The sequence below is a fragment of the Hoplias malabaricus genome, chromosome 5, assembly GCF_029633855.1.
Source record: "Hoplias malabaricus isolate fHopMal1 chromosome 5, fHopMal1.hap1, whole genome shotgun sequence".
Classification (NCBI taxonomy): Eukaryota; Metazoa; Chordata; class Actinopteri; order Characiformes; family Erythrinidae; genus Hoplias; species Hoplias malabaricus.
This window is the reverse complement of record NC_089804.1, coordinates 20,881,628-20,894,067: the sequence shown is the minus strand read 5'-3', so window position 1 is coordinate 20,894,067 and position 12,440 is coordinate 20,881,628. Positions and strand designations below refer to the sequence as shown.

At 47.4% G+C, this 12,440-nt stretch overlaps 1 protein-coding gene across 5 annotated transcripts in view; it reads left to right on the top strand.

Annotated features, from left to right (window-relative positions):
• The window catches only part of dock3 (dedicator of cytokinesis 3), a 196,010-nt gene that overhangs the window by 66,508 nt on the left and 117,062 nt on the right, over nt 1-12,440 (top strand). For all 5 annotated transcript variants that reach the window (XM_066670399.1, XM_066670400.1, XM_066670397.1 and 2 more), the window contains exon 4: nt 11,336-11,391. In XM_066670399.1, the coding sequence (XP_066526496.1) occupies nt 11,336-11,391 (56 nt within the window). The remainder of the gene's footprint in view (nt 1-11,335; nt 11,392-12,440) is intronic.

Below are 12,440 nucleotides of genomic sequence, written 5' to 3'. Positions count from 1 at the left end.
GGTGAGAGAAATAAGCAGCTCTGGGATGGGTATGGACGCTGTACAATGAGGGAGACAATGAGAGGGTTTTGGATTGACAAGCGAGCAGTGCTGACTGTCGGTGGCTCTAACAATGCGTCTGAACGAAGCAGAGGCAGCGGAGACTGGCGAACAGACACAGCATGGTGGAAATGGGACGAATGCTTCCTCCAGGCGCTGAATCCAAGTCATAATCATTTTTCTAAAGTATGATTTTTTTTCACTTGCACATGTTGCAATTATACCTCCTTTCAGACTCTCATTTTTACCAACGCCAGCAAAGGATACAGTATAATGAGTGTAAGTCCTGTTCTCATCTTTCCATTCCTAACACCTTTCTACAAGAATCTTTAGGTTCCATGTTTTCAGATCCAAGGTGGGGAGATTTGGCCCAAATATATCTCACAATTTCTGTGGTTTAATATTTGGTAGGAACAAGATGTACCTGATTATTAAATGTATTATAAAATCCCTTGTTCAGTGCTTGTGCTAATTAATGTGTAGATCTGGAGCCCGCTGAACCACCATCAGAAAATGTGGGATGGAAGGAGCAGTTCTGATCCTGCGCCGCTTCTGACATCAAATTCAGAGACTTTAGAATAGCCCCGCCCCCTCGTCTGAGTCTGTCCAATCACAGAGCTGTATGTGAGTGCACAGAGGTGCACAAACGCAGCAAAACAAACACAGTGATGGCGGAAGAATAAGAGTAAAAGTGGAGAAAACGGGAACGGTGAAGAAAGATAACAGAGCAAAAACAGCAAAAACAGAGCTTGTATATATCACTTGTGTAAGAAAAGGAGATGTCAAATGAAAAGAAAAAGGGAAATTTGGCCTTGCAGTGGACACAAGGCTACAGGACACTTTTCCGTCCACCATTATTTTGATTTCAGAACCAGAACCTCTCGATTATTGATTACATTAGCGATAATTTGGACGATGACATGCGGAAAATGCATCCAACATTTAAGAACCTAAAGAATAATAGATCTGTGTCCAGGGTCTACCCTGCCTCCTCTGGCCTGGTGAAGAAGAACGATGCTCTCCACTTAGTCCGCTTTAACATAAGCAGTGCGATTTGATTGATCACAAGCTCTGCACTGAGATTCCCATAAACAGAACCAGGAGTCCTCCTGCTGGAGCCATGTTTACTGTGTGTTTTCCAGCTCTGCTAAAATCAGGGCGTTTGTTTCTGCTGAGAGAGGGTTTCTATTCCAGTCTCTGCAGCCAGTCCCTGGAGATGAATTCCTGCCTATTAGAGCACATCATTACTCTTTATGGCAGCGGAAATGCAACCAGCTACCACACGCAGAGAGGGATCAAGTGAGGGGCTCGAGAGGTGGAGAGAAACCCTGACAGGCTTTTACTCACAGATACCTCACCTTTTAATCAACACCAGAAGGAGCTGGGGGTTTTTAAAAATCCTACAGAAAGCTTTATAAAAATAGATTCGCCAATCCATGGCACCAGAGCTCGGATTATTGGAACGATGGAGTAAATCTCTTAATGTTGATGGTGAAAGACCTAGAACACCTGCAAAGCCCAGAATCTGGAGTCAGTTCCACCTTAACTTTAACAGTAAAAGTAAGTGAATATTCCCCAACTACGGAGCAGGATTAGAGCAACATCATCATTCAGAGTCTCTCCACCAGAGGGCGATGCTTAAACAAGTTTGTTTCCTATTTACTGAGCCAGGCCTGCGTATAAACGCCGGACCTTTTTTCCAGCATTCAAGCAGACCACAGAACTACCAAGTAATGAAGAAATATTCTCTGAATTTTATGAAAAGTGTATTGGATTAACCTTTTGTGTCATTAATGGTGCAGCAGCAGTGAACCCAGACAGGGCTTTTGTTTTCTTCCAGATGATTTTAATTCAGTGCTTTTACAGCAGTGCGTTTACTTTTACAGCAATATCGTTAACCTTTTAACCTTTTACTGTAAATCGAAGCGTCCAGTGCCTGTTACTCACTGATCAATAGCCTCCCCTCTGGCTCCGGCTCGTCTGAATAATCAATCCGGTCTCGCTGAGAGCACAACAGGCAGTTTTCCCGGCTGCTGTTTGCTCAGCTCAAGTCCATCACCTTCACCAGTTTAGTCTCTCGTGAAGGGGGGCCGTGAGTGGGTGAGGAGTATGTATGAGTACGAGCGCTTGTCTTGGGGTCATTATTCCTCCTCCTCTTCTCTGTGAGAGCGCAAACAATTGGACGCAGGGACAGCAACAAAAAGGCCTTTACAAGCCGTGTTTATGCGTTATTGAATAATTAAGCAAACAAACAGTTGTTATTGTGTTTCCCACATAGCGAAGAGAATAAAAGGCTGTCAGCGATGGTTCTGACATGCAGAGGCTGTTCTCTCTCTCTCTCTCTCTCTCTCTCTCTCTCTCTCTCTCTCTCTCTCTCTCTCTTGTAGGATATACTGTTCTTATTTGGCTTTTTCTGTTAAGGCCTTGTTTAGATTCCCCCTGCCGTTCAATGCTAATCAGTTTGAGCTCTGTTAGCTGCGAGCTGGGCCATTAGTAATGGGTCACCGCTCTGGATCCTAAGGCTATACCTGGTCTGGACACGATTGCTGCTGGACACGGCTGCTGTAGAGCCATTACGTTGGTTCTTGTGTTCTCCAGGACAGGGCCGTCATGGTCAAGGCTGAAAAAGTAAATGGGAATTACTCCCTGTTTTGTTTGTGCTGTATTTGAATGGTCAGCTTTTTCAAGGAAAACTAGGGCTCCCTGTGTATTACCAGAGTGTGTTTCATTTGCACAGCACTTTCCTAAATTCCAGCAGAAGGTGTAGAGGCAGGGTGTGGTTCCTATTCTCCTCAAAATCTAATATGGCGCAGTTTGTGAGCTCTGACGACAGAGGCTCTTTTCTCACTTTTACTCTGTGGAGCATCATAATGATTTTGAAGCTGTGATTTTACGATATCAATGTGACCTAGTGTTCCTTTAAGTAAACTAATTTGGAAGGTTTGTTGTTATAAATGGATAACGTCATATAAGTCAGTTATAGATGGCGCTTTTCCACTGCAGGGTCCCTAGAGTAGTCAACTAGACTCTATTCTGCTTTCCTCCTCCACCACCAGGTGAATCAGGCCCTGGTTCTGGAAGCGGGTTCTTGTTTAGTGGCTGTTCTCTCGTGGTTCAGAGCGAGTCGAGTAGGGACTAAACCGTGGCGTGTAAACCTTGCAGAGCGCTGATTGTCCAGAGAGAGTCGTCACTCTACGCCACGCAACGCAGACGACCAGCACCAACTCTCCATCTGTAAAATCTCCAGCTGCAGCAGAGATCACGTTTGTTTTTATCCGACTCACGACGGCAGCTCGTAAAATGACGCCGAGGTTCAAACGCTCCTTGGATCGGTGGCCGACGAAAGAATCCAGCGAGAGCTGCACGCTGCAACAAGGAAGGAACAAACTGTACTGAACTGTCTGAACTGATGACGGAGCTGTGTTCAGTCCCAAAAAACAACAACAACAACACCCCGATACTACTTTGAGTAAACAAATCTTAACGTTACTGCTGCCGCTGTGGGTTCTGATACTGGGAAATTAACCAAGGACCAAACAGGCTCTCTGTTGTGGGTCATTGGCCAGACCTCATTTCGTTACTCATAGTTTATCCCGTTGTCAAAAAACGTAATGATGGCTAAATTTTAAACCTGAATATTTAATAATCAGACGAGCGATGACTGTTAGTGGACATCGGTGAGAATTCTAACCCTTGGGGACCCCTGCTCTAGTGCATCATCAGACATGAAGAAAGCCACTGTCCCTGTCTTGTTCCCTTAGCTGTCAGCCCCCCAGAGCATGGTGGAAACTGGATTTCCTACAGTCTTTTCTCCTCCAGCCGAGAAGACACCCAGGAGACGGATGACACTGCGCCCCTCTGACAGAACCACCGCGGCTGTCCACCATCTTATCTTCACTCTCCCTCCCTCACTTTCACTCACTTATTTATTCCCCCAGACAGATTTAGCAGCACTAGCGGCTCGTGCTGCATGGTATTAGCTCTTACTGCGGGAAAACCATACCCGGAAAAAGCCGAAGCTTCCCAGAAGCCTGACAAGTGTCCAGCCAACCACAGGACGCTGCACGACTTTGCGTGACCTTCCAGCATCTTCGTCTCCACCCTGGGCTGATTTATTACGGCTCTCGTTTCGCTGTTTATTATCTTATCTCACGCTCTGTAATTTGTTCGTACATTTTCCACGGGCTGTAACTCCTTCCTACAGCCTTATCAAGATCTCCTTGTTTACGGACCGATACCTGGAACGTTTACAAGGCTCTGCGGCGTATGTCTTTCATACGTCTGAAAGTTACGCCCCAAATAAGTTCCCAAAGAGTTCGGGAATCTCTGCTCGCATCAACTTTTGATTTGAAAGTGACACTGATGTTAATGCCCTGTTTCTTTTTACTGAAAACAATAAAAACTTAATGTAAAATGTGTCATGCCTTTTAAACAAGGAGCATCTGTCAGTCAGCCATAACATTAAAGCCACCTCCTTTTTTTCTGCATTGACGCTGATGAAGTATGCAGAGTAACAGATGAATTACAGTCTGTAATTGTATTACTACATAATGCTCTTGTACAGACATTCAGTGTAGAAACCAGGTGATAACTTTTATAGCTGATTGATATAATATAGTATGTAAAATTAATTCAAATGAACTGTAATTGTGCACAGGGCGACACAGTGGAGCAGCAGGTGCTGTCTCTGTCACAGTTCCAGGGGCCTAGAGGTTGTGGGTTTGAGTCCTGCTGTGAGGAGTGTGGTGTGTTCTCCCTGTGTCCGCATGGGTTTCCTCTGGGTGACTGTCTGTGAGGAGTGTGGTGTGTTCTCCCTGTGTCCGCATGGGTTTCCTCCGGGTGACTGTCTGTGAGGAGTGTGGTGTGTTCTCTCTGTGTCCGCATGGGTTTCCTCCAGGTGACTGTCTGTGAGGAGTGTGGTGTGTTCTCCCTGTGTCCGCATGGGTTTCCTCCGGGTGACTGTCTGTGAGGAGTGTGGTGTGTTCTCCCTGTGTCTGCATGGGTTTCCTCCGGGTGACTGTCTGTGAGGAGTGTGGTGTGTTCTCCCTGTGTCTGCGTGGGTTTCCTCCAGGTGACTGTCTATGAGGAGTATGGTGTGTTCTCCCCGTGTCTGTGTGGGTTTCCTCCGGGTGACTGTCTGAGGAGTGTGGTGTGTTCTCCCTGTGTCCGCATGGGTTTCCTCCGGGTGACTGTCTGTGAGGAGTGTGGTGTGTTCTCCCTGTGTCTGTGTGGGTTTCCTCCGGGTGACTGTCTGTGAGGAGTGTGGTGTGTTCTCCCTGTGTCCGCATGGGTTTCCTCCGGGTGACTGTCTGTGAGGAGTGTGGTGTGTTCTCCCTGTGTCCGCATGGGTTTCCTCCAGGTGACTGTCTGTGAGGAGTGTGGTGTGTTCTCCCTGTGTCCACATGGGTTTCCTCCGGGTGACTGTCTGTGAGGAGTGTGGTGTGTTCTCCCTGTGTCCACATGGGTTTCCTCCGGGTGACTGTCTGTGAGGAGTGTGGTGTGTTCTCCCCGTGTCTGTGTGGGTTTCCTCCGGGTGACTGTCTGTGAGGAGTGTGGTGTGTTCTCCCTGTGTCTGTGTGGGTTTCCTCCGGGTGACTGTCTGTGAGGAGTGTGGTGTGTTCTCCCTGTGTCCGCATGGGTTTCCTCCGGGTGACTGTCTGTGAGGAGTGTGGTGTGTTCTCCCTGTGTCCACATGGGTTTCCTCCGGGTGACTGTCTGTGAGGAGTGTGGTGTGTTCTCCCTGTGTCCACATGGGTTTCCTCCGGGTGACTGTCTGTGAGGAGTGTGGTGTGTTCTCCCTGTGTCCGCATGGGTTTCCTCCGGGTGACTGTCTGTGAGGAGTGTGGTGTGTTCTCCCTGTGTCCGCATGGGTTTCCTCCGGGTGACTGTCTGTGAGGAGTGTGGTGTGTTCTCCCTGTGTCTGTGTGGGTTTCCTCCGGGTGACTGTCTGTGAGGAGTGTGGTGTGTTCTCCCTGTGTCCGCATGGGTTTCCTCCGGGTGACTGTCTGTGAGGAGTGTGGTGTGTTCTCCCTGTGTCCGCATGGGTTTCCTCCAGGTGACTGTCTGTGAGGAGTGTGGTGTGTTCTCCCTGTGTCCACATGGGTTTCCTCCGGGTGACTGTCTGTGAGGAGTGTGGTGTGTTCTCCCTGTGTCCGCATGGGTTTCCTCCGGGTGACTGTCTGTGAGGAGTGTGGTGTGTTCTCCCTGTGTCCACATGGGTTTCCTCCGGGTGACTGTCTGTGAGGAGTGTGGTGTGTTCTCCCTGTGTCTGCGTAGGTTTCCTCCGGGTGACACATTCTAGGGTGTGTTCCTGGATAAGGATAAGGGGTTAGAAGACAACGAGTGAGTAATTGTTCATTAAATGTGCACTGAACAGGACCTCTGCTTTGACTAAGGCCTTCTTTAGACCGGTGGGAAAAATAATGGTAATCTTATGCTAATTAGTGATGTTATGTAACATGTCACATATAAAAGTGCTTGATTTAAATCTCCTCACATCTGCTTGATGTGATTCTGTGTGTGTAACGTGACACAAGCTCAACAAGATGACTGCTTCCTTGTGGGAGAACGGTGGGAATTTTTTTCTGATTATCATTCATTGTCTGTAACCCTTATCCAGTTCAGGGTCGTGGTGGGTCCAGAGCCTACCTGGAGTCACTGGGTGCAAGACGGGAATACACCCTGGAGGGGGCGCCATTTTTCATTTTAAATCTCATTCTTTATTAATTGAAATATACGGTTTCTGTAGATTTTGTTAACTTTGATTTGAATGAAACCTGCTCTATAAATAAACTGGCCATGAATATCGTCGCTGTCCAAAGGAAAAAAGAAAGAAAAAAGCTTTTTAACATTCAATTGGTCGTCAATGTAAAGAGAGTTAATTCCAAGTCATTTTGCAGCTTTTCTATTGGTCGTTTATCATGAATTTTTCAAAATGCTGCTGTATTCAAATGATGTTGTAAACTAAAAATCCACAAACATGGAGATATATGTGTCTCTTTGGACAGTGACAGTGTGTTTTCAGTAAGTGGCGGTGTGTTGATATTTCACATCCAGCCCCTGGAGCTGTAGCACTGGCCTGAAAGGAGAAGGAAGAAATACTGATTCATTCACATCCAGATTCAATCAAATGGAGAAAAAAACACTGTGGTCCTCAAAGTGGAAACGGGAAACAAAGTGTCGCGTGAGATTTAATGTGGCGAGTAAATGAGGTCGACTCAGATGAGAGCGTTGAAAGTGTCATCTATGATTCAGGAGGAGCTTTACAGTGGAGATGAGCCCGGGGCTTTGCGGTGCTCCAGCCGAGTGGGCCGTATGTCACAGCTGTGTGGCATTATACAGATGTGCAAGCTTGCAGGATGGATATTTATCCTCCCGTCCATGGGCTGCATTCATCTCCAAGCCTCTTCTTCATCGTCTGCAGAAGTTCAAAGACTCCAGCTTTAAATTTTTACAAAAAAGTTTCATTTATCTACATTCATTCTTCTACACCACATGAAAACCCCCTTTTTTATTGGAGCCCACCTGGAGTCTTTGGGAAACAGGCAGCAACACACACATTCACACCTGTGGACAGTGTCCCACACACTCACCCAGTCACTCACACACTCACCCAGTCACTCACACAGTCACACACTCAGACCTGTGGACAGTGTCTCATACACTCACCCAGTCACCCACACACTCACCCAGTCACTCACACACTCACCCAGTCACTCACACACTCAAACTTGTGGACAGTGTCTCATACACTCACCCAGTCACTCACACACTCACCCAGTCACTCACACACTCAGATCTGTGGACAGTATCTCATACACTCACCCAGTCACCCACACACTCACCCAGTCACTCAAACACTCACACACTCAGACCTGTGGACAGTGTCTCATACACTCACCAAGTCACCCACACACTCACCTAGTCACTCACCCACTCACCCAGTCACTCAAACACTCACACACTCAGACCTGTGGACAGTGTCTCATACACTCACCCATTCACCCACACACTCACCCAGTTACCCACACACTCACCCAGTCACTCACACACTCAAACCTGTGGACAGTGTCTCATACACTCACCCAGTCACCCACACACTCACCCATTCACTCACACCTGTGGACAGTGTCTCATACACTCACCCAGTCACTCACACACTCACCCAGTCACTCACACACTCACAGCTGTGGACAGTGTCTCATACACTCACCCAGTCACTCACACACTCACCCAGTCACTCACACACTCATCCTGTCACTCACACACTCACAGCTGTGAACAGCATCTCACACACTCACCCAGTCACTCACACACTCACCCAGTCACTTACACACTCACACCTGTGGACAGCGTCTCGCACACTCACCCAGTCAGTCACACACTCACCCAGTCAGTCACACACTCACACCTGTGGACAGTGTCTCATACACTCACCCAGTCACCCACACACTCACCCATTCACTCACACCTGTGGACAGTGTCTCATACACTCACCCAGTCACTCACACACTCACCCAGTCACTCACACACTCACAGCTGTGGACAGTGTCTCATACACTCACCCAGTCACTCACACACTCACCCAGTCACTCACACACTCACCCAGTCACTCACACACTCACAGCTGTGGACAGCATCTCACACACTTACCCAGTCACTCACACACTCACCCAGTCACTTACACACTCACACCTGTGGACAGCGTCTCACACACTCACCCAGTCAGTCACACACTCACCCAGTCACTTACACACTCACCCAGTCACTTACACACTCACACCTGTGGACAGTGTCTCACACACTCACCCAGTCAGTCACACACTCACACATGTGGACAGCGTCTCACACACTTACCCAGTCACTCACACACTCACACCTGTGGACAGCGTTTCACACACTCACCCAGTCACTCACACACTCACCCAGTCACTTACACACTCACACCTGTGGACAGTGTCTCACACACTCACCCAGTCACTCACACACTCACACCTGTGGACAGCGTCTCACACACTCACCCAGTCACTCACACACTCACACCTGTGCACAGCGTCTCACACACTCACCCAGTCGCTCACACACTCACCCAGTCACTTACACACTCACACCTGTGGACAGTGTCTCACACACTCACCCAGTCAGTCACACACTCACCCAGTCACTTACACACTCACACCTGTGGACAGTGTCTCACACACTCAAACATGTGGACAATATCACATCCACTTAACCCACTTAACAACATGTGTTGGAGGAAACGTGGGAACCTGGAGGAAACCCCCACAGACACAGAGAGAACACGCCACACTCCTTACAACACAGGGCCCTGAGACCCTGCAGTTGAGTGCCAGAGACATTACCTGCAGCGCCACCATGCTGCCATTCACTTGCTTCCACTTAGAAAACGTCCAAACATTTGAGCAGAGGCACCCAAAGTTTTGGACATGACTGTAGTGAGCTGCAGAGTGTCAAGGGGAAATGACCTGGGAGAGGTGTGTACATCACACTGGGACTGTGAGCATAAGGCTAGGATAATTAGCATGGTGCTGGATTCGCCTTAAAGTGAGGGGATGTCTTGAATGGGGACAGTAAACTGGACCTTGCTTGCCCCTCAGCACTGGGCTGTGGAGTATGGGCCCTGGGATCCTCTCGATCGATGACTCTCCATTTAAGCACAGAATTGATTTTAAAGTGCTGTTAATTGTTTATAAATCATTAAACTTCCTCTGAACGACATGAATTACTAATCTGCTTGAAGTGTATAAACCCACTAGGCCCCTCAGATTTATTTGTTTGTCTCTGTAAAGCACTTTAAATTGCCATTTTGTGTGAAAGACGATCTATAAATAAACTTGCCTCATCACGTCCCAAACCTCAGTACTTCCCTAATCTCTTTTGATCAAGTGCCATAAAATCCTCACAACAATGTTCCAGCATTTATTATAAAGCCTTTCCAGAACACGACAAAGGACTTCAGTGTTTGTACTGTTCATGTCAGGGGAAATGGATGAGGTGTCCTCACACTTTTGTCCACATTGTGTACATCACATATTTTGAAAATTCCGGGATGAAGCCTGTAGCCACATTTCTCTTCCTGATTATCCAGGGAGTACAGTCTCAAGGCGTCTATGAGATGACGGAGAGATGAAAGGGAAGGAAGGCAGGTTAGTGGAGCGCTGTGGGAGATGTCGTCGTGTGCTGCGGGTCAGACCTTCATTCTCTCACTCTCTCACTAAAATGTGATGGTTGTAGCTGGAATTTTCAAAGAGATTCAAAAGCAGTCGGTTCCCAAGGGAGGGATGAAAGGAAAGCAGGTTTAAACAGCTGTGAAATGCAGTCGTATGCTGAAGGTCGACACCTCAATCTGTCTGGAGGGGTTAGTATGGATCCAGACGGTCTTTCTTGGGTTGATGGAGGGATGAAAAAGTGATGGCAGGGTTAGATAAACAAATTCTCTGTGTATGAGGCATGGTCCTAGGGTCTGCTAAGAAGTTGAAGTTGTAAAGGTGGGGAGGGCACTTTACACCCAGAGGTGTGTAGACACCTGTTATAGTCGGTGAATACAGATAATTACAATTTCATATGCGCCGACATGGCTTGCATAATAATGATCCCTAGAGAAATGTTGAAATGCGATGTTCTGGAAAAAACTGCACATGAATGAAATGCTTACAATGCTAAGTGCTAAGTGTCGTTCTTAACCCTAGATGTGTCAATGTGGTACCAGGGGTGGTGCAAGTTAGTTTGTGCAATAAATACACAAGGTGCAGCACTCCTGACTGGTTATTATTCCTCAGTAAACCCACTATTTAAACCTATTTCTCCAGCAGCGTCAGATGGAACTGGTTCCTGCTGCTGCATGTGCTCTGCGCTCCACTAACACAGAAGGGTTTGTGTGGATCAAACTGTATCGGTTGCATTTTTACGGGCTTTAGATGTCTTTTTCCTGCAGATCATCTTCTGACCCTGGGGCTTGTTTTGGATGTTTTAGATTGTTTTGGAGTTTCTCCTGCACGCACTGCATAGTAAACCTCCCACTGTGCACCGCACGTGTGAACGACTACTCCGGGACATCTCCGGACCTGAAACTTCAGAGTTTCTCTAGAAATTCTCTGGAGTTCATGTGTGAAAGAGGCTTTCAGGGAGTCGGGAGAGATCATAAACCCCTAAGATATTTATTTTTATTTATTTATTTTGTTTTGTTTTTGGCTGAGTTTGAGTGTCGCTGGTAGCTAAAGTAGTTTCTTTTTCTTCCTGTGTAATCTAACTGTCTCTTGTGTCTTTGCTGCTGCAGGGGATCTTCCCGGCCTCTTATGTCTACCTGAGGAAGGCTGTGGTCACTAACAGAGGGTAAGTGCATTGTTATTGTATTATTCTCAGTGGGGAATAACACGAGGGTCTAGAAGCGCATGGAAGAGATGGAAAGATATTTATTAATTTACGATTTTCTTTTTACACAGGAATGTCTTTTTCTGTTGATTCATAAACTCAGAAGAGCAGCTCTGATATGGTCTCTGTGGAAAATTAATGTCAAATAATCTCAAATAAAAAAAACAAAACAGTTTTGTGTTGTCATTTAGTGAATTTAATGAGAGCAAAAAACAAAACAACAAGGTGCTGCATGTTTCCTGATTTACATTACTGTCTAAAGCGGATATTTCATTCATTCATTCATTCATTCATTAATTCATTCATTCATTCATTTTCTTTAACCCTTAACCTGTTCAGGGTCAGAGTGGGTCCAGAGCCTACCTGGAATCATTGGGCGCAAGGCGGGAAAACACCCTGGAGGGGGCGCCAGTCCTTCACCGGGCAACACACACACTCACACCCACGGACACTTTGGGGTCGCCAATCCACCTACCAACGTGTGTTTTTGGAGGAAACCGGAGCACCCGGAGGAAACCCACACAGACACAGGGAGAACACACCACACTTCTCACAGACAGTCACCCGGAGGAAACCCACACAGACACAGGGAGAACACACCACACTCCTCACAGACAGTCACCCAGAAGAAACCCACGCAGACACATAGAGAACACACCACACTCCTCACAGACAGTCACCTGGAGGAAACCCACACAGACACAGGGAGAACACACCACACTCCTCACAGACAGTCACCCGGAGGAAACCCACACAGACACAGGGAGAACACACCACACTCCTCACAGACAGTCACCCAGAAGAAACCCACGCAGACACATAGAGAACACACCACACTCCTCACAGACAATCACCCGGAGGAAACCCACGCAGACACAGAGACAACACACCACACTCCTCACAGACAGTCACCTGGAAGAAACCCACGCAGACACAGAGAGAACACACCACATTTCTCACAGACAGTCACCCGGAGGAAACCCACGCAGACACAGGGAGAACACACCACA